At 43.9% G+C, this 22,457-nt stretch overlaps 1 protein-coding gene across 1 annotated transcript; it reads left to right on the top strand.

Moving 5' to 3' along the window:
- Positions 1-786: 786 nt before the first annotated feature.
- Positions 787-22,139, top strand: LOC120044126 (regulator of G-protein signaling 9-like). The gene is made up of 16 exons (XM_038988717.1): positions 787-813; positions 2,349-2,445; positions 3,752-3,802; positions 4,052-4,158; positions 5,898-5,949; positions 11,691-11,749; positions 12,172-12,242; positions 12,690-12,771; positions 14,108-14,191; positions 17,282-17,343; positions 17,620-17,733; positions 17,978-18,093; positions 18,729-18,816; positions 18,902-19,040; positions 20,114-20,196; positions 20,542-22,139. Exons 1-16 carry the CDS (start codon positions 787-789, stop codon positions 20,699-20,701), a joined length of 1,392 nt encoding a protein of 463 aa, XP_038844645.1. The 3' UTR covers positions 20,702-22,139.
- The last annotated feature ends 318 nt before the right edge of the window (positions 22,140-22,457 follow it).

The raw sequence follows: 22,457 nt of genomic DNA, 5'->3' as shown, positions 1-22,457 counted from the left end.
AACTAGTATGAAAATTCTTACATTTATTTTACGGAAAAGAGATGTATGTTTTTGGACGATGCACCTAGCTGCCTTGTTGACAACATGACCGAGCGGCGCAGATTGCTGTTTGATTTGAGAAGGGTGCTCCTCCCTCGCAGTTTTCGCCCGATGATGTAACGGGCCATTGCCCGGTTCAACCCGGGCCAGTGTAATAGAATTTTCTCAATGTGAATAAATGTTTGGGCGGATGACAAAAGGTCTAGATTGCCCATATCCTCTGATTTTGTTTCACTTTGAAGCCCACTCATTGCAATTTCTAGAGTAACTGAAATTCATTGTTTTTGGCCAGCCTACAAGTTATTTATGGATAGAGGTATTTCAATATAGGAATTTGTTCAAAAGGTAATTGCGAATAATAGTTGATAACACAATTGAAAAATCATACCTATAATACAGTAACAAACCATAGCCTACACACATTGTGCCTCACTTAGAAAGACGAGTCGCCATCTTGGAGAAACGGCAACAAAATAAACAGTCGGTGGTTGTATTTGATTAACGTTTTATTAAAAAGCATGGATTTCAACAAACAAAGAAAGGCACGTAACAACAAGATTCACTCCGAACACTCTCGTCTACACTCAACCTCGCGGATGTGGTCTCGTGGAGGTGAGATATACACTGGTTACAACATGACAACACATCAGAAGGGTGCACTGCATGCAGGTCGTCATAATTTAATATCATGCATTTATCAGCAGTACCACCTGGGTGCGCTAGAGGGCAGTGTATACCCGGGGAGTCATGTCGGTCCGACACCTTCACCTGTGGGTATCGGTTTTGGCACCATCTGTGGTTAAGGTTGGCTAGCCCTAGTTTACCTGTGAAATTCATAGGCCTAAATGAGAGATCAAATTAAAGTATATCTGTGACAAATTATTATTATTTGATCATCCAGTGAAGTGATCGCAAAAAAAAGTTGATTGTTTTTACCCTTTCTCTTTCACCACATTCTGGGGCGACAAATATTTAACGTGGATTTAAAAAAAATATTTCTATATTTCAATAGGCGATAATCCAAATACTGTTACATTTCAATTCAAGGCTTTACTGCCATAATGCCACCAAATTGATAGTTGCTTGATGGTGTGACGTATGTTGTTGTCAATGTCACAAGTAACAGGTTATTAAACCAGAGTTTAGCCGAGCTGTCATTGGTTGATAAATCCGTCCTCGCGCATTCTGGCCCCTCTCACGCAATCTCTGACGCGCGGTCAACGGAACAGGCTTCGGTCCCAGCCCCGGGTATACCATTATACCTGTGTGATCACTTTTTTTCCAACATTTCATACTTGGATTTTCTTCTTTAGGTCCGCGTATCGACTGACCGCAAACATGACAATTAGGACACTGAGAGATTATGGTCAGCACTACCGACCACGGATGGCATGCCTAAAAAATGTAGGTTACCTACCAGTACGTTTACGTCATTTATCAGTACTTTTAAATGTTTTGAGAAAAAGGTAATATACTTTAGATGAACTAAAAGTTCACATCATGTCAATTGATTTTAGGTGGGCTGGTGATAGCCTACTAGTTGATATATTATTATAGTTTACAGTAAATTCACGAGGAGCTTCAAGATTGTTGTTTAAATTTCCCCTTTCATGTCTTAAAAAAACGAATCAATTGGTTTGTAAAAGTTAATTGTAAAATGTTATTTTTCGCAAGAGGTTCTAATTTGGTGGATTTGGCCGCTCATAGTCCCGTTCCCTTCCAATTACAAATGGAACAGCTGTGAAGTCATCGCGATTTTCAATGTGGTAAACTGCATAGCTTCATCTAAAGATGCTACTAGACTCACACTATTGTTTCATGACCTGTAGGCTACTGTATATTTATTTTGTTTACAGCGAAGAGATTGTAGACCTCTCAGAGATCCAATCTCAATCTAATCTCTAAACAAGGCTTTCTTATACTGTGGGTCAGGACTCAAAGTTGGCCCTGGGTAATGTGAGAGGTGGGTCGTGAGTTATGAGAATACATCTATAATCACCCACTATTTCTTCTTCATTCGGGTCGTTGGTGGACCATTTGTGTCACAGGAGGACGGTCAATTTCTCATTTGGGTCTCGAGCTAAAAAAGTTTAAGAACCACTGCTCTAAACCAATTAGCTGCTTGGACAGCTGGGGTAAATGGCTCTGAGCCAATCAGGTCCTCCACATCTCAGAGGTCAGAGGTATCATACAGAACACATCACTATGACCTTTGACCTGATAGGACTGTTTTCTTCCATTTCGTTGAAACAAACCAAAGTGTATTTTGAGTGTGGGTGTCTGTCCTCTCTCCCACCACCCTGCTCCAGGTGGAGGTGTTTGTGGTTGAGATGCAGGATCCTAAGAGTGGGGTGAAGGGTGCCGATCAGAAACTCAACGTAACCATCATCCCACACGTCATCAACGGTGAGTCCAGAGACTCACAGCACCAGATGGCCGCCCCACTGAGAGACAGATCTCTTCAAACAATATCCCCTCCCATCTCTGTTATACTGTTACAATGTGTTGCCCTGGATCCTTTTCCTGGTGGAGTGAAATATGGCCACCGAAGCCATGTAGCAGGGATAACACAACCCAAACATTCAACTGTAGCCATGTAGCAGGGCTGACACAACCCAAACATTCAACTGTAGCCATGTAGCAGGGCTGACACAACCCAAACATTCAACTGTAGCCATGTAGCAGGGCTGACACAACCCAAACATTCAACTGTAGCCATGTAGCAGGGCTGACACAACCCAAACATTCAACTGTAGCCATGTAGCAGGGCTGACACAACCCAAACATTCAACTGTAGCCATGTAGCAGGGCTGACACAACCCAAACATTCAACTGTAGCCATGTAGCAGAGCTGACACAACCCAAACATTCAACTGAAGCCAACAGAAAGCTAGATAGCGGTGCTGCCCAGTAGGGGAAACAGTAGGGAAACACCTCCCATCAATGCTACATTGTTGTTATTTAAAAACACATAATTCTGGGAAGTTGTGGGTAGTTATTGGACTAGCTAAGATTCTAGAGCTGCGGCAGACTGTCTTATAGACCGCCTGCCAGGCTTGCTACTGAAGGTTATATAAGACAGCTGTCAATTGGATCAGATCTGTGTGGGTGCTTTGTGCTCCCAAGCTGCCCTCTAATCCCAGGCTAAGACCAGGGCCAGGGGGGAAAGATCAGACCTGCATCCCAAATGGCATTGTGCACTGCGAAGACTTATGGGCGTGGTCTAAACTAGAGCACTATATAGGGAATAACATAGTAACATGGTACTTCCTTCCCTTCATCTCCAGCCCTCCTGTTCATCCCAAATAGCACCCTATTCCCTACATAGTGCACTACGTAGCCTTATGGGCCCTGGTCCAAACTATATAGGAAAGAGGGTGCCATTTGGGACGAGGGCTGGAGATAAAGGGAAGGAAGGACCATGTGACAGACAGGAAATTGTCATCACAGTCATGGTACTTCCTGCTTCAGTGCTGGTTGTTATTGTAATTTGTAGTTTTTCATGACAAACAGACAGATATATAGTGACCAATGTAATCACAAGTTAAGCTATACGGCATAAACTCCCACACATTGTTATTAAGGGATGGATTCTGCACTGTGTCTGAGCCAGGTAGTACCTTCAACAGATAGTCTGTGTGTAGACCAGGCCTGTGAGAGCCTCTGTTGTCATGCTGTGAATATCAATATTCACTTGTCATCCATCACACAGGGCAGGACATTTTAGCATGGATCGTCACCAAAATGAAGGTTACCACAGAAGGTAAGCAACTGGACTCTAGGAATGGATTTGGCTGGGTACTTATATAAATTAATCCAACACAATAAAATGTATTTTTTTAATGTAATTACTACTTCATTACCATGTTATTATGCAAGCAAGTCACTACTAGTTAAATGCTGTAAACGACAGTATAACCAAGAGCTTTGATAATATATGAACTCTCACCCCCCCCTCCTCTCCTCTCCACTCGTCTTCTCCCCCTCCTCTCCTCCCCCCTCCCTCCACCAGAGGCCCAGGCGTTTGGGACCATGCTGGTGGCCTACGGGTACATCTACCCCCTCCAGAACCACAGGACGTTGGTCCTGGTCCCCGACAGCACCCTCTACCGCTTCCAGGTACCTGCCTGTAACTACCTGTAACTATCTGTGTCTATCTACCTGTATCTCACTGTATTTACCTGTGTCTATCTCCCTGTAACTACCTGTGTCTATCGACCTATATATCCCTGTAACTACCTGTGTCTATCTACCTGTATCTCCCTGTAACTACCTGTGTCTATCGACCTATATATCCCTGTAACTACCTGTGTCTATCTACCTGTATCTCCCTGTAACTACCTGTGTCTATCTACCTGTATCTCCCTGTAACTACCTGTGTCTATCTACCTGTATCTCCCTGTAACTACCTGTGTCTATCTACCTGTAACTACCTGTATTTACCTGTGTCTATCTACCTGTATTTACCTGTGTCTATCTACCTGTATCTCCCTGTAACTACCTGTGTCTATCTACCTGTATATCCCTGTAACTACCAGTGTCTATCTACCTGTATCTACCTGTAACTACCTGTGTCTATCTCCCTGTAACTACCTGTGTCTATCTACCTGTATCTCCCTGTAACTACCTGTGTCTATCTCCCTGTAACTACCTGTGTCTATCTACCTGTATCTCCCTGTAACTACCTGTGTCTATCTCCCTGTAACTACCTGTGTCTATCTACCTGTATCTCCCTGTAACTACCTGTGTCTATCTACCTGTATATCCCTGTAACTACCAGTGTCTATCTACCTGTATATCCCTGTAACTACCAGTGTCTATCTACCTGTATATCCCTGTAACTACCTGTGTCTATCTACCTGTATCTCCCTGTAACTACCTGTGTCTATCTACCTGTATCTCCCTGTAACTACCTGTGTCTATCTACCTGTATCTCCCTGTATTTACCTGTGTCTATCTCCCTGTAACTACCTGTGTCTATCGACCTATATATCCCTGTAACTACCTGTGTCTATCTCCCTGTAACTACCTGTGTCTATCTACCTGTATCTCCCTGTAACTACCTGTGTCTATCTCCCTGTAACTACCTGTGTCTATCTACCTGTATCTCCCTGTAACTACCTGTGTCTATCTACCTGTATATCCCTGTAACTACCTGTGTCTATCTACCTGTAACTACCTGTATTTACCTGTGTCTATCTCCCTGTAACTACCTGTGTCTATCGACCTATATATCCCTGTAACTACCTGTGTCTATCTACCTGTAACTACCTGTATTTACCTGTGTCTATCTCCCTGTAACTACCTGTGTCTATCTACCTGTATCTCCCTGTAACTACCTGTGTCTATCTACCTGTAACTACCTGTATTTACCTGTGTCTATCTACCTGTATCTCCCTGTAACTACATGTGTCTATCTACCTGTATCTCCCTGTGTCTATCTACCTGTATCTCCCTGTAACTACCTGTGTCTATCTACCTGTATCTCCCTGTAACTACATGTGTCTATCTACCTGTATCTCCCTGTAACTACATGTGTCTATCTACCTGTATCTCCCTGTGTCTATCTACCTGTATCTCCCTGTAACTACCTGTGTCTATCTACCTGTATCTCCCTGTAACTACCTGTGTCTATCTACCTGTATCTCCCTGGAACTACCTGTATCTCCCTGTATCTCCCTGTGTCTATTTACCTGTATCTCCCTGTAACTACCTGTGTCTATCTCCTTGTAACTACCTGTGTCTATCTACCTGTAACTACCTGTGTCAACCTACCTGTATCTCCCTGTAACTACCCGTGTCAGAGGCAGAGCAAATGACTAATCTTCATGTCACTGTCTGTCCCAATCTTTCCTCAGACCCCTTATTTCTGGCCCGTGCAGAAGTGGCCCGCTGAGGACATAGACTATGGTGGGTTTATCTTCTGTAGTGGCCCGCTGAGGACATAGACTATGGTGGGTTTATCTTCTGTAGTGGCCCGCTGAGGACATAGACTATTGTGGGTTTATCTTCTGTAGTGGCCCGTCTGAGGACATAGACTATTGTGGGTTTATCTTCTGTAGTGGCCCGTCTGAGTACATAGACTATAGTGGGTTTATCTTCTGTAGTGGCCCGCTGAGGACATAGACTATGGTGGGTTTATCTTCTGTAGTGGCCCGTCTGAGGACATAGACTATGGTGGGTTTATCTTCTGTAGTGGCCCGCTGAGGACATAGACTATGGTGGGTTTATCTTCTGTAGTGGCCCGCTGAGGACATAGACTATGGTGGGTTTATCTTCTGTAGTGGCCCGCTGAGGACATAGACTATGGTGGGTTTATCTTCTGTAGTGGCCCGCTGAGGACATAGACTATGGTGGGTTTATCTTCTGTAGTGGCCCGCTGAGGACATAGACTATGGTGGGTTTATCTTCTGTAGTGGTCCGTCTGAGGACATAGACTATGGTGGGTTTATCTTCTGTAGTGGCCCGTCTGAGGACATAGACTATGGTGGGTTTATCTTCTGTAGTGGCCCGCTGAGGACAAAGACTATGGTGGGTTTATCTTCTGTAGTGGTCCGTCTGAGGACATAGACTATGGTGGGTTTATCTTCTGTAGTGGCCCGTCTGAGGACATAGACTATGGTGGGTTTATCTTCTGTAGTGGCCCGCTGAGGACATAGACTATGGTGGGTTTATCTTCTGTAGTGGCCCGCTGAGGACATAGACTATGGTGGGTTTATCTTCTGTAGTGGCCCGTCTGAGGACATAGACTATGGTGGGTTTATCTTCTGTAGTGAAAGGAGAGTGAATGTCCAGTCACTGACAGATACTTATTTTTTATGTATTTTATACAAATAATAAATGAGTGGGTAGATCAGCTTCAATACTGCAGATAGACTGTGGCTTCTATCAATGTAATTGGCTGCATCATTTCCAATCTCCCATATATTTATTTGGTAAATATATATATATATATACTCAGCAAAAAAGAAACGTCCTCTCACTGTCAACTGCGTTTATTTTCAGCAAACTTAGTGTAAATATTTGTATGAACATATCAAGATTCAACAACTGAGACATAAACTGAACAAGTTCCACAGACATGTGACTAACAGAAATTGAATAATGTGTCCCTGAACAAAGCTGGGGGTCAACATCAAAAGTAACAGTCAGTATCTGCTGTGGCCACCAGCTGCATTAAGTACTGCAGTACATCTCCTCCTCATGGACTGCACCAGATTTGCCAGTTATTGCTGTGAGATGTTACCTCACTCTTCCACCAAGGCACCTGCAAGTTCCTGGACATTTCTGGGAGGAATGGCACTAGCCCTCACCCTCCGATCCAACAGGTCCCAGACTTGCTCAATGGGATTGAGATCCGGGCTCTTTGCTGGCCATGACAGAACACTGACATTCCTGTCTTGCAGGAAATCACACACAGAACGAGCAGTATGGCTGGTGGCATTGTCATGCTGGAGGGTCATGTCAGGATGAGCCTGCAGGAAGGGTACCACATGAGGGAGGAGGATGTCTTCCCTGTTGAGATTGCCTGCAATGACAACAAACTCAGTCCGATGATGCTATGACACACCGCCCCAGACCATTACGGACCCTCTACCTCCAAATTGATCCCGCTCCAGAGTACAGGCCTCGGTGTAACGCTCATTCCTTCAACGATAAACGCGAAACCGACCATCACCCCTGGTGAGACAAAACCGCGACTCGTCAGTGAAGAGCACTTTTTTTGCCAGTCCAGTCTGGTCCAGCGACGGTGGGTTTGTGCCCATAGGCGACGTTGTTGCTGGTGATGTCTGGTGAGGACCTGCCTTACAACAGGCCTACAAGCCCTCAGTCCAGCCTCTCTCAGCCTATTGCGGACAGTCTGAGCACTGATGAAGGGATTGTGCGTTCCTGGTGTAACTCGGGCAGTTGTTGTTGCCATCCTGTACCTGTCCCGCAGGTGATTCGTATGTACCGATCCTGTGCAGGTGTTGTTACACGTGGTCTGCCACTGCGAGAACGATCAGCTGTCCATCCTGTCTCCCTGTAGCGCTGTCTTAGGCGTCTCACAGTACGGATATTGCAATTTATTGCCCTGGCCACATCTGCAGTCCTCATGCCTCCTTGCAGCATGCCTAAGGCACGTTCACGCAGATGAGCAGGGACCCTGGGCATCTTCTTTTGGTGTTTTTCAGTGTCAGTAGAAAGGCCTCTTTGGTGTCCTAAGTTTTCATAACTGTGACCTTAATTGCCTACCGTCTGTAAGCTGTTAGTGTCTTAATGACCGTTCCACAGGTGCATGTTCATTAGTTGTTTATGGTTCATTGAACAAGCATGGGAAACAGTGTTTAAACCCTTTACAATGAAGATCTATGAAGTTATTTTGATTTTTACGAATTATCTTTGAAAGACAGGGTCCTGAAAAAGGGACGTTTCTTTTTTTTGCTGAGTTTATATATATATACATACACACACTACCGGTCAAAAGTTTTAGAACACCTACACCATCAAGGGTTTTTCTTTATTTTAACTATTTTCTACATTGTAGAATAATAGTGAAGACATCAAATCTATGAAATAACACATATGGAATCATGTAGTAACCAAAAAAGTGTTAAACAAATCAAAATATATTTTATATTTGAGATTCTTCAAATAGCCACCCTTTGCCTTGATGACAGCTTTGCACACTCTATATTTAAAAATAAATATATTTTTCCCTTCATTATATTCCCCTAACCCTGCCACCCCTCCCCTAATTGGAGTAAACTAATGGACAACAACACTTAGGCTTCTACTTCCATCTTATACATATTATATATATTTTACGGACACAGTATATTTTACAATAGTTATCTTTTGTTTGTTTTTAGTCCCATCCTTCAGCTACACTCAACCCCTCCCATCTGTCTCTGAAGACCATCCAGTTTTGATTTCTATTTGCCATATATTTTTCAACTGTGCTGTAATGTCACAAAAGTTCTGATTCTTTCAATGAATTAAAAAAAAACAGCAGTGCTATCTGATGAGTTAGCTCCAGGTAAATGTTGCTCCAGGTAAATGTTGCTCCAGGTAAATGTTGCTCCAGGTAAATGTAGCTCCAGGTAAATGTAGCTCCAGGTAAATGTAGCTCCAGGTAAATGTAGCTCCAGGTAAATGTAGCTCCAGGTAAATGTTGCAATTCTTCAGCCATTCCTGAACCTGCAACCAAAAACAAGCTACATATGGACAGTACCAAAACAGACAATCTAATGATTTCGCAGTAAAATCTGCAGAGCTGGGATGGTTGTATTCCTCATATATAAAACATTCTATTGATTGCAAGAATTTTATATAAAAAATGTAAATGTAAAAACAAAGTTTTGAATCCAGCATTGTTTTGTGTATCACTGTGACGTGGAGTTGGTAGATCAAATTATTCCCAATTATTTAGCGGTCTCTATGGCACAGCTGTCAATGTTTTGGTCCTTAAATGAAACGGGTACACTTTTTTTTATTTATCAGAATTTTCTGTAACCAACGTTGTTCTTTAATGCAGGGCCGACAGATAACTTCCTTACTTTCTCCCCCTTCCACTTGCCTCTTCCATTTTTGTGGTAATGCTGCAATCAGTTGGTTGTAATTTTGGGTAGAGCAGACATTCCCATATATTTATGTTAGCTGTGTCCTATTTATGATATCATTTACAAAGATTATACTTTTTTTTTTTTTTCTCAAAAAATAAAGTTTTTTAAAAATCAATTAGAATATTTGAGTTTAACCATAATATTTGTGGTATTATTTGTTCTGTCTTTTCTGGTGGATTAAACTGAAATTGCAACCAACTTTCTATGGCTTGTTTTAAAAATAGCAATATTTTGGAGATTATTTCATTTTCAAATAACCGAAAGTGAGAGGTTGTAATCTGAATAAAGGGGAAAAGGCCATTCTTGAACATGGTGTGAGACATTCTTACTAATCTGCTAGAGAACCAGTTCAGATTTAACTATAACTTTTGTATGACTGAAGCCTTTAGTGAGAGCTGCTTTAATATTTAAAAGTTCATATTTATTATATAAATAGGCCCACTTAATTCTGTCTGGCTTCCCCTTCCAAATAAATGAAATATGTTTTGTTCATATAATTTAAATAACAGGTCGCTAGGTGTAGGCAAGACCATAAGCAAATAGGTAAACTGGGATATAACTAAAGAGTTAACCAGGGTAAACTGGGATGTGACTAAAGAGTTAACCAGGGTCAACTGGGATATGACTAAAGAGTTCATCAGGGTAAACTGGGATATGACTAAAGAGTTAACCAGGGTAAACTGGGATGTGACTAAAGAGTTAACCAGGGTAAACTGGGATATGACTAAAGAGTTAACCAGGGTAAACTGGGATGTGACTAAAGAGTTAGTCAGGGTAAACTGGGATATGACTAAAGAAGTAACCAGGGTAAACTGGGATGTGACTAAAGAGTTAACCAGGGTAAACTGGGATGTGACTAAAGAGTTCATCAGGGTAAACTGGGATATGACTAAAGAGTTAATCAGGGTAAACTGGGATGTGACTAAAGAGTTAACCAGGGTAAACTGGGATGTGACTAAAGAGTTAGTCAGGGTAAACTGGGATATGACTAAAGAAGTAACCAGGGTAAACTGGGATATGACTAAAGAGTTAACCAGGGTAAACTGGGATGTGACTAAAGAGTTAGTCAGGGTAAACTGGGATATGACTAAAGAAGTAACCAGGGTAAACTGGGATGTGACTAAAGAGTTAACCAGGGTAAACTGGGATGTGACTAAAGAGTTCATCAGGGTAAACTGGGATATGACTAAAGAGTTAATCAGGGTAAACTGGGATATGACTAAAGAAGTAACCAGGGTAAACTGGGATGTGACTAAAGAGTTAGTCAGGGTAAACTGGGATATGACTAAAGAAGTAACCAGGGTAAACTGGGATGTGACTAAAGAGTTCATCAGGGTAAACTGGGATATGACTAAAGAGTTAACCAGGGTAAACTGGGATGTGACTAAAGAGTTAGTCAGGGTAAACTGGGATATGACTAAAGAAGTAACCAGGGTAAACTGGGATGTGACTAAAGAGTTAACCAGGGTAAACTGGGATGTGACTAAAGAGTTCATCAGGGAGATTTTTTCACAAATAGACATGTATTTTCCTTTCCATGGTAGCAACATCTTATCTATTTTTGCTAACTTTCTATTAAAATGTATTATTGTAGTGAGATAATTTCTTATGTGAATATGAATACCGAGTATGTCAACTTCACCGTCAGACCATTTTATTGCTAAACTACACGGTAATGTAAAAGTTATATATTTTTTAGTGATCCAGTACGTAACATAGTAGTACACTTATCACAATTTGGTTGTAATCCAGAGAGGTTAGGAAAAGTATCTAGATCCTCTAGGAGGCTGTGGAGGGAATCCAGATTGTGGGTGGAAAAGCAAACATGAATCGTCAGTGTTTCAATGACAGCTGTTTTTAAGCCCTGTCAGCTACTTGTTAGTGTGACTGTTGTTCCAGCTCGTTAAGATAGTGACACGATAACATTCTGAGTCACATGTTCTCACGTAGACAAGCTGGTGATGTATTCACCCACTTTTCTGCACCTGGCTGAGGTAAAGATGTGGTAAATAACGTGTCGTATACTTCCCCTCTGTCTCCCTGAAGCCGTCTACCTGGCCAGGAGAAACATCCGGAAGAAGGGGATGCTGGAGCCCTATGAGCAGGTACTACGGGTGGGAAACAAAGACTGGGGGGGGAAATGCACATCTTAAATAAATCCCACTTACTACGACAGTGATATGTGGTTGTCTCAGCTAGCTATCTCTGGATAAGTGATATGTGGTTGTCTCAGCTAGCTATCTCTGGATAAGTGATATGTGGTTGTCTCAGCTAGCTATCTCTGGATAAGAGCGTCTGCTAAACGACTAACATGTTAATGTCAGGTGCAGTAGCTGTCTCGCCCATAGGGCGATAGTGGTGGTTTAAGGGCTGGTGTTGGTTATATTCTGTTGTCTGGGGGGTTACAAAGCAGGATTGAGGAGCTAGATATTTCTTTACACATGTTTCTGTCATTTTATCTCCGGGGGATTTGTCGTCTGTCTATTTGACTGAGTTATTTTAGTCAAACATCTATTGTTTTCAACAGCAACACTACGACAATCTCCACAAATGGATGAACCCCAAGTGGGATTTCATCGTGATGCAGGCCACAGAACAGTACAAGTATGTAAACCGTCTGTTGTCTGAAGACTGGATTACACCGCTGTTTATGTGTTGGTAGGGACCCACACACTGTGCAGGCTTTTGATCCAGCCCACCACTAACATGTCTGATTCACCTCATCAAGAGCTGTGTGATTATTTGAATCAGGTGTGTTAGTGCTTGGATGAATAAAAGTCTGCACACCTTGTGGGTCCCCAAGACCAGGTGTAATTCAATAGTGACCTGTCTTTGTTTCCTGTATCTACCTCCTTTCCCCTGTCTGTTTCTCCGATATGTGTTCTGACTGTTTCTGTCTCCTGTCTCTCCTGTCTGTCTCTCTCCTGTTTCTGTCTGTCTGTCTCTGTCTGTCTGTCTGTCTGTCTGTCTGTCTGTCTGTCTGTCTGTCTGTCTGTCTGTCTGTCTGTCTGTCTGTCTGTCTGTCTGTCTGTCTGTCTGTGTCAGGGCTAATAAAGAGAGGAAGAAGCCAGACAGAGTGGTGTTGGACTGTCAGGAGAGAGCCTACTGGATAGTACACAGGCCACCAGTGAGTACAGACCCACCAACGCGTTTGTGTGTGTGTGTGTCCACAAGGACAGGATATTATTGCTGTCAGCCTATGAGCTCCATAGCGTCTAGTCCTGCTGTCTCTCCATTCACTGTGACTCTGTTTCGTGATGGAATTGACTCCTCCGTAAAGTTTGATGTGGTAGTAAACAGCTCGGAGGCAAGTGTATACTTTTAGGTTATTTAATGTGTAACTCTTTATTACACACGGCTGTCAGTCAACCACTACATGAGAACTAACAGGGGTCGTCAGTTGAAAAATTGGGGGGGGAGAACATCGCCAAGGACTATGTGTGATGTAATAGAACACAGGGAAAAAGATATGAGGTGTTTTTAGGACATGGGGAAAATGAAACCTGTTACTCAGTTCAGGTAGACCTCCACGCTGCAGCAGGGAACTAGGAGGGGGGCTTGACAACACTGAGGAAAATGAAACCTGTTACTCAGTTCAGGTAGGCCTCCACGCTGCAGCAGGGAACTAGGAGGGGTGCTTGACAACACTGAGGAAAATACAACCTGTTACTCAGTTCAGGTAGGCCTCCACGCTGCAGCAGGGAACTAGGAGAGGTGATTGACAACACTGAGGAAAATACAACTAAAGGGTTTACCAGGAAAAACTTCCAAAAAGACTAATTAGAGGCAGAAAGGAGTTGGAGCATGTTCAAGTAGCTTCCTATTGGTTCATTCATCCCCCCCCCCCCCCCCCCCCCCCCTCCTCTCCCCTGTAACTATTCCCCAGGACGTTGCTGTAATTGAGAGTGTGTTCTCAGTCGACTTAAGGGTTAAATAAAAACAATTAAATAGAAGTAATATAATGTTCTCATTCAAAATGAACAATGATTGAGGATGTTGGTGCCAGATCTGTTTGGAAAACATCGGTATGCTCATTGGAGACCATTCAAATGCAGCATGATCATATGTCAGCTGATGGTTCTTGCAGAGTTTCCCCAGTTCCTTACCCAGGGGTCTGTGCTCCAGTTCCTTACCCAGGGGTCTGTGCTCCAGTTCCTTACCCAGGGGCCTGTGCTCCAGTTCCTTACCCAGGGGCCTGTGCTCCAGTTCCTTACCCAGGGGCCTGTGCTCCAGTTCCTTACCCAGGGGCCTGTGCTCCAGTTCCTTACCCAGGGGTCTGTGCTCCAGTTCCTTACCCAGGGGTCTGTGCTCCAGTTCCTTACCCAGGGGCCTGTGCTCCAGTTCCTTACCCAGGGGCCTGTGCTCCAGTTCCTTACCCAGGGTTCTGTGCTCCAGACTCTGGAGATAATATGTTGAGCTACAGCACATCAGACTGACTAAACAGGTGCTTGGTGTGTCCACAGCGTCGGACACACAGTGCCATGGACTATGGGCTGGACCGTCTCATTGACCCCAATGCAGAGGAGGTAACAGGTGAGTACTGTGCTGTCTGAGACATTTCCCTTGTAAAACAGAGTGGGTCCCAAGTGCACCCTGTACATTATACACTGAGTGTACAAAATATCAAGGACACCTTCCTAATATTGAGTTGTCCCCCCCTCCTTTGCCCTCAGAACAGCCTCAATTAGTTGGGGTATGAACTCTACAAGGTGTCGAAAGTGTTCCACAGGGATGCTGGCCCATGTTGACTCCAATGCTTCCCACAGTTGTGTCAAGTTGGATGTCCTTTGGGTGGTGGACAATTCTTTATACACACAGGAAACTGTGGAGCGTGAAAAACCCAGCAGTTCTTGACACAAACCGGTACACCTGGCACCTACTACCATACCCCGTTCAAAGGCACTTAAATTTGTCTTGTCCATTCACCCTCTGAATGGCAACACATACACAATCCATGTCTCAATTGTCTCAAGGCTTAAAAATCCTTCTTTAACCAGGTCTCCTCCCGTTCATCTACACTGACTGAAGTGGATTTAACAGGTGACATTAATAAGGGATCATAGCTTTCACCTGGATTCACCTGGTCAGTCTGTCCTGGACAGAGCAGGTGTTCATAATGTTTCTCCACTAAGTGTATAATGTGTTGTCGTTTGGGAAGCATCCTTGTTATCTCAATAGGATTTATTTTGGACTTCCTGGTTTGAGGTTCAAATAAAAGAGTTTGACGTTGGAACTATGTTGAGAGGTGGTAGGAGGTGTTATAATGTGATCTCCAATAGGCAGATTCTGTGTGGAAACCAGAGGGAATCTGCCAGGACTGAGTAGGACACGTAATAACGAGCAGTATTCATTCAGGTTTCTTTCAGGGTTTTCGTCACTGGTTATTTGGACGTATCAGTATTGGGTGAAAGCAGTGCTTAATTTGCTTCGCATCGAGTGCTTCGAACATGTGCCCATGCAGATCGGGGGGGGATTCTTTCCCTTGTCATATTTCAATTTGACATCTTTGTAATTTACCAGACGCTCTTATCCAGAGAGACTTACAGGAGCCATTAGGGTTAAGTGCCTTGTTCAAGGGCAGATTTCTCACCTAGTTGACTCGGGATTTGAACCAGCAACCTTTATGTTACTGGTCCAACACTCTTAACCGATAGGCTACCTGCCACCACATATGTCATCACTCCACCAGTCTGAGATGAAGAGATGTGGGAGACTGAATAGAGAGAGTGAAGGGAAAGTTGAGAGAGAGGAGACAGAGAGAGAGAGAATGAAGATAATCAGAGAGAGAGAATGAAGATAATCAGAGAGAGGAGACAGAGAGAGAGAACCACCTGCTTCTCAGAGCTCTAAGAACATTACTGAGGATTAGCAGGGAGTCTACTACTCTCTACCCCACTCTCTACTTCTCTTTTTCTACCTCTCTCTCTCTACTTCTCTTTTTCTACCTCTCTGTATCTCTCTACCTCTCTTTCTCTACCGCTCTCTCTCTACCTCTCTCTCTCTCTCTCTCTCTCTCTCTCTCTCTACTTCTCTACCCCACTCTCTACCTCTCTCTCTACCTCTCAATTTCAATTCAAGGTCTTTATTGGCATGGAAAACATATGTTAACATTGCCAAAGAAAGTGAAGTAGATGATAAACAAAAATGAACAGTAAACATTACACGCACAAAAGTTCCCAAAGAATAAAGACATTACAAATGTCATATTATGTGCAAATTGTTAAAGTACAGAAGGGAAAATAAATAAACATAAATATGGGTTGTATTTACAATGGTGTTTGTTCTTCACTGGTCACCCTTTTCTTGTGGCAACAGGTCACAAATCTTGCTGCTGTGATGGCACACTGTGGTATTTCACCCAGTAGATATGGGAGTTTATCAAAATCGGGTTTGTTTTCTAATTATTTGTGGATCTGTGTAATCTGAGGGAAATATGAGTCTCTAATATGGTCATACATTGGGCAGGAGGTTAGGAAGTGCAGCTCAGTTTCCACCTCATTTTGTGGGCAGTGTGCACATAGCCTGTCTACTCTAGAGAGCCAGGTCTGCCTACGGCGGCCTTTCTCAATAGCAAGGCAATGCTCACTGAGTCTGTACATAGTCAAAGCTTTCAACACCACAGTCCTTTTTGGGTTGGAGGGTTTGTATTTTCTCTCTCTGCTCTTCATTTGACAGTTTGTTTTGTCGTCTCTTCCTTCAGATTCTATTCCATCACATCCTTCACCTGTTGTCGAGAGGAGGGTTTATACGAAACCACACACACACACACACACACACACACACACACACACACACACACACACACACACACACACACAAACACACCTTCACTCTGTGGTGTAGCCTGTGACTGTGGTGTAGCCTGTGACTGTGGTGTAGCCTGTGACTGTGGTGTAGCCTGTGACTGTGGTGTAGCCTGTGACTGTGGTGTAGCCTGTGACTGTGGTGTAGCCTGTGATAACAAGCTGTTCTTCTCTCATTGGTTTTCAGGTGTTAACCTTCGACATGGTCAGGAGAACCGTAAGACATCACTTCTGCACTGGAATACCTGAATAACCCAATGCCCTCAAGTTTGTGTTTGTGTAGAAAATAGATTAAGTACAGAAATTACAGGCATATCATGTATCTCCTCTTCCTCTCCTCGCCTTCCTGTCCTCCTCTCCCCTTCCTCTCTTCTCTCCTTCTCTCCCCTTTTTTTCTCTCATTCTCTCCTCTTTCCTTCTCCTCGTCTTGCCTCTCTTCTCTCCTGCTTTTCTCTCTCCTCTCCTCTTTCCTTCTCCTCGTCTTGCCTCTCTTCTCTCCTCCTTCTTTTCTCTCTCCTCTTTCCCTCTCCTCGTCTTGCCTCTCTTCTCTCCTCCTTCTTTCCTCTCTTCACTCCTCTTTCCTTCTCCTCATCTCGCCTCTCTTCTCTCCTCCTTCTTTTCTCTCTTCTCTCCTCCTTATTTATCCTCTCCTCCTCCTCCTCCTTTCCTCTCTTCACTCTCCTCCTCATGTCCTCCTCTCCTCCTTATTTATCCCCCTCTATCCTCTCCTCATGTCCTCCTCTCCTCCTTATTTACCCCCCTCTATCCTCTCCTCATGTCCTCCTCTCCTCCTTATTTACCCCCCTCTATCCTCTCCTCTCTCCTGCTCCCCAGAACATTTTCTTTACACAAGCCCTAATGAGGTCAGCTGTCAAATCGTCTGTGTCCCTCACAGCGTAAGTCCTTCTCAATACACTGCACACATTCATTCATTGATAGGTTGTGTTTGTGTCTGGTCATTTGATTCTTTGATTGGCTGAATGACTGACTGACTGACTGAGACCAGTAACATTATAATTGTGTTCAGAAATGTAAGACCCGTCCTAAATAAAATAACCCCCAACGTTACAGTATAATGAGAGAAGTTATTTTATTGTATATATATGATTATTTTTGGGATGACAACGTATGATGAAGGTTCACAACGTTTCTGTCCCCTCTGTTCTCCGTAGCTTTGTCAAGTACGTGACAACCCACCACAATCACGACCCGTTCCTGACGACCCCTGTCCCCAGCAACCCCTGGATAACGGACAGTGACGAGTTCTGGCAACTCAACTCAAGAAGGTACGTTCTGGCAACTGAACACAGGTGCACAGTTTTGCTCCGGCCCAGTAGAAATACACTTGATTCTACTGATCAAAGTCTTGATTGAAGATCATGATGACTTCATTAGAATTTCTCTCTCCTCCCTCTCTCCTCCCTCCCTCTCCTCCCCCTCTCTCCTCCCAATCTCTCTCCTCCCAATCTCTCTCCTCCCAATCTCTCTCCTCCCCCTCTCTCCTCCTCTCCCTCTCTCTCTCTTCATCAGTGTGGACATCCCCACTAAGTTGAGTGTGGAGCGTTGGGTGTTGAGCTTCTGGGAGCTGATCAGTGACCCACGAGGCAGAGTCGACTTCAAGCTCTTCCTCAAGAAGGAGCACAGTGGTCAGTACACACACACACACACACACACACACACACACATATACTTTTTCCTTACACAAGCCCTAATGAGGTCAGAGGTCAAATCGCTCCCGAGTGGCACAGCATCTCAGTGCTAAAGGCGGCACTACAGACCCTGGTTCGATCCTGGGCTGTTTCACAACCGACCGTGATCGGGAATCGGGCGGCACACAATTGGCCCAGCATGTCCGGGTTAGGGTTTGGCCGGGGCAGGCCGTCATTGTAAAATAAGAATTTATTCTTAACTGACTTGCCAAGTTAAATAAAGGTACAATAAAATATAAAAAAACACATTCTTTCCTCAATTTGTTTTTTTCTCGATTCCTTGTGTCCTTTTTCCTTGCCTCCTCAAAGCATACTGGGTGGAAAGATGAATAGTTCCTCCAACAGAGGACGCAAGGGAGGAAAGATGAATAGTTCCTCCAACAGACGACGCAAGGGAGGAAAGAGTCATCCCAAAGTGCACTACATAGGGTGCCATATGTAGGGAATAGGGAGCCATTTCATTTAGGATGCACCCTACGGTTTACCTTGCATGCTGTAGTATGCAGCTCAGCTAACCTAGCATTTCTACTAACCACACGTGTGTGCGTGTGTGCGTGTGCGTGCGTGCGCAGCGGAGAACATGGCGTTTTACGAGGCAGCTGAGGAGATGAGGTGGGGAGCAGCATCTGCCATACCAGAGAAATCCCAGTTCATCTTCAAGTGAGTTACACTGGAGAGTGTGTGACAGAGAGAGTTGCTTCTTGGTTTTTAACCTTGGTGTGTGTGTGTGTGTGTGTGTGTGTAGCACCTTTCTGAAACCTGGAGCTCCTCGATGGATCAACATTGATGGTCGTACCATGGGGCTGACGGTGAAGGGCCTGGTTGTTCCTCACCGCTACGTCCTCGACGCTGCTCAGACACACATCTTCCTGCTCATGAAGAAGGTGTGTGTGTGTGTGTAGTATTAGTCCCTCCAAACAGAGGGGACAGGCTTATTCATCACACCAGCATCGTTCACTGAACGACCTCTATAACACAACGCACAGTAAACAAAGGTGAGCAGGATCATATAAAGTTAGTTGTCATGACGCACGGCCGGAACGCCAGATTGTCCGTTTCATAACGTCAGAATGAGGAATTGGCTCAACTCAGAAGGTTCTAGTAACTGAGAAGTATTTGGGTGCCGGGTTCCAAAGGAAAACCCTGCACTCAATGAAATATTATTTTACTTTTTTGTGTCTCTTTTTTTTAGCAGCAGAGGTGCTGCAAATAAAATACATTAAAACTTCAAGGTTTTATAATGTCCCTTCCTCTGTCTGTCCCAGGATACCTTCTACTGTTACCTCAAGTCTCCGGTCCACAAAGACATGTTTTATAATGTCCCTTCCTCTGTCTGTCCCAGGATACCTTCTACTGTTACCTCAAGTCTCCGGTCCACAAAGACATGTTTTATAATGTCCCCTCCTCTGTCTCTGTCCCAGGATACCTTCTACTGTTACCTCAAGTCTCCGGTCCACAAAGACATGTTTTATAATGTCCCCTCTGTCTGTCCCAGGATACCTTCTACTGTTACCTCAAGTCTCCGGTCCACAAAGACATGTTTTATAATGTCCCTTCCTCTGTCTCTGTCCCAGGATACCTTCTACTGTTACCTCAAGTCTCCGGTCCACAAAGACATGTTTTATAATGTCCCCTCCTCTGTCTGTCCCAGGATACCTTCTACTGTTACCTCAAGTCTCCGGTCCACAAAGACATGTTTTATAATGTCCCCTCCTCTGTCTGTCCCAGGATACCTTCTACTGTTACCTCAAGTCTCCGGTCCACAAAGACATGTTTTATAATGTCCCCTCTGTCTGTCCCAGGATACCTTCTACTGTTACCTCAAGTCTCCGGTCCACAAAGACATGTTTTATAATGTCCCCTCTGTCTCTGTCCCAGGATACCTTCTACCGTTATCTCAAGTCTCCGGTCCACAAAGACATGTTTTATAATGTCCCCTCCTCTGTCTCTGTCCCAGGATACCTTCTACCGTTATCTCAAGTCTCCGGTCCACAAAGACATGCAGAAGAGGGCTCTGGTCCCGTCGCCTCACGTCTTCACGTAAGACGCTGCAGGATATTCTGCACCTACACAATATCATTGTTTATTGGACTGAAACATTCACCTGTCTCGACCAAGTCCCCTCCAGACAGTTTATAGAGATAGTATCATGTGTTGCATCGCTCTCCTTTTACCAGAGACATTCCGCTGGACTTGGAGGATCATGGAAATTCAACAACAGCAGTGGTCTTGATGTGCAATATGAGTGATCATCTACACTCACCTCTTTTCTCCTCCCCCTCTCCTCTCTCTCACCACCCCTTCCCCTTCTCTGTCTCTCTCTCCCCCCTCTGTCTCTCACCGCCCCTTCTCTCTCTCTTCCCTCTCCCTCTCCCTCCTCTCCAGTGATGCCCAGTTGGAGGCCAATGTGAAGAATCGTAACCCAGGCGTCAGCCCCATCCTGCTGTGGCAGCAGGAGGAGGAGGAGAAGGCAGCAGCAGCTGTTGCTGCCAGGCCCATTGACGTCAAAGCCATGGTGGCCACCAACAAGCTGGACAGGAAGTAGAGAGAGCCCAGGGCATCATGGGAAATAGAGTTTAATATACATACTGTTGTTCATCTAATATATATTTGGTTTCCATGGAGATGGTGTTACATAGGACTACTTAAAGTCCTAAATAATGGACTTACTAGTTATTGTTTTAATGGAGATATTGGTAATGTATAGAATAACTGATGTCCTCGACCACTGATGTCAAGCCAGTACGGATTGGTTGATTGAGGGAAATAAACGATTGGCTGTTGAGTAGCTGTGTTGCGTTAAGGCCAGTTACTGTACCAGTTAAGGCCAGTTACTGTACCAGTTAAGGCCAGTTACTGTACCAGTTAAGGCCAGTTACTGTACTGAGAATGAATCTGCTGACCAGATGATAAAAGCTACTTTAGTTCAGATGGACAGATCACAGGGACTGTCTGTAGGGGCCCTCTGATACACAACATACTATATCAACTGCTGCAGAGGAGAAATATATACATCTGGAAGAGCCACGTGACTGTTAGAAGGAAACGGAAAGCCAGAGGTAGATACCAGTTGATACCAGTCTGCAACTAGATAGATACATTATCATTACCAGTCTGCAACTAGATAGATAACAGTTATCGTTACCAGTCTTCTGCCAGAGATAGATAACAGTTATCGTTACCGGTCTTCAGCCAGAGATAGATAACAGTTATCGTTACCAGTCTTCAGCCAGAGATAGATAACAGTTATCGTTACCAGTCTTCAGCCAGAGATAGATACCAGTTGTTACCAGTCTGCAACTAGATAGATACATTATCGTTACCAGTCTTCAGCCAGAGATAGTTACCAGTCTGCAACTAGATAGATACGTTATCGTTACCAGTCTTCAGCCAGAGATGGATAACAGTTATCGTTACCAGTCTTCAGCCAGAGATAGATACCAGTCTGCAACTAGATAGATACATTATCGTTACCAGTCTTCAGCCAGAGATAGATACCAGTCTGCAACTAGATAGATACGTTATCGTTACCAGTCTTCAGCCAGAGATAACAGTTATCATTACCAGTCTTCAGCCAGAGATAGATAACAGTTATCGTTACCAGTCTTCAGCCAGAGATAGATAACAGTTATCGTTACCAGTCTTCAGCCAGAGATAGATAACAGTTATCGTTACCAGTCTTCAGCCAGAGATAGATAAGTTATCGTTACCACAGTCTGCAAAATGTATATTATATTTGTGTGTGTTTGTAAGTCTCACATGTCCCATACCTCTGTAGGTGGTGTATTGTTCATATGTCTTTTGCATCATTTGTCTCTCTAGCTATTTCTACAACACTATGTCAAAGCTGAACCTGTCTACACACTCCTGTCTGTCTGTCAGTGTATAGAACATGTTGTCTGTCTGCAGGCTGACGTTTTGTTCCCCTCTACCTCTGTTCTGATAATCCGGTCTCCGACCCAATTATTATAAAATATGTAATAAAACCATAAACCCTTTAATGGACCTGCTGCTTCAGAACATTAATAATGTGTCTGTCTGTATGTGTGTACTGGCTGTGTGTGTGTACTGTCTGTATATGTACTGTCTGTGTGTGTGTACTGTCTGTATGTGTGTGTGTACTGTGTGTACTGTATGTGTACTGTGTGTACGGTCTGTCTGTGTACTGTGTGTGTGTGTGTACTGTCTGTATGTGTGACTATCCTCACCTGTCTCCAATCTTAGCAGCAGGACCCAGACAGTGGTCAGGTATATACTAAAACATTATCCATTATCTATATTAATTAAATCACACATCAACA

Source organism: Salvelinus namaycush, chromosome 3 (assembly GCF_016432855.1).
Source record: "Salvelinus namaycush isolate Seneca chromosome 3, SaNama_1.0, whole genome shotgun sequence".
NCBI classification, from domain to species: Eukaryota; Metazoa; Chordata; class Actinopteri; order Salmoniformes; family Salmonidae; genus Salvelinus; species Salvelinus namaycush.
This window is presented reverse-complemented; position numbering and strand designations above follow the sequence as displayed.

What these genes read in the sequence shown, in the direction of transcription:
- LOC120044126 (XM_038988717.1), top strand. Translation starts at nt 787, where the DNA reads ATGTCGGTCCGACACCTTCACCTGTGG. An exon ending in CATCCCACACGTCATCAACG is followed by an intron (nt 2,446 to 3,751) that starts GTGAGTCCAGAG and finishes TCCATCACACAG; the next exon opens with GGCAGGACATTTTAGCATGG. An exon ending in TAACAGGTGAGTACTGTGCT is followed by an intron (nt 14,192 to 17,281) that starts GTCTGAGACATT and finishes CCTGCTCCCCAG; the next exon opens with AACATTTTCTTTACACAAGC.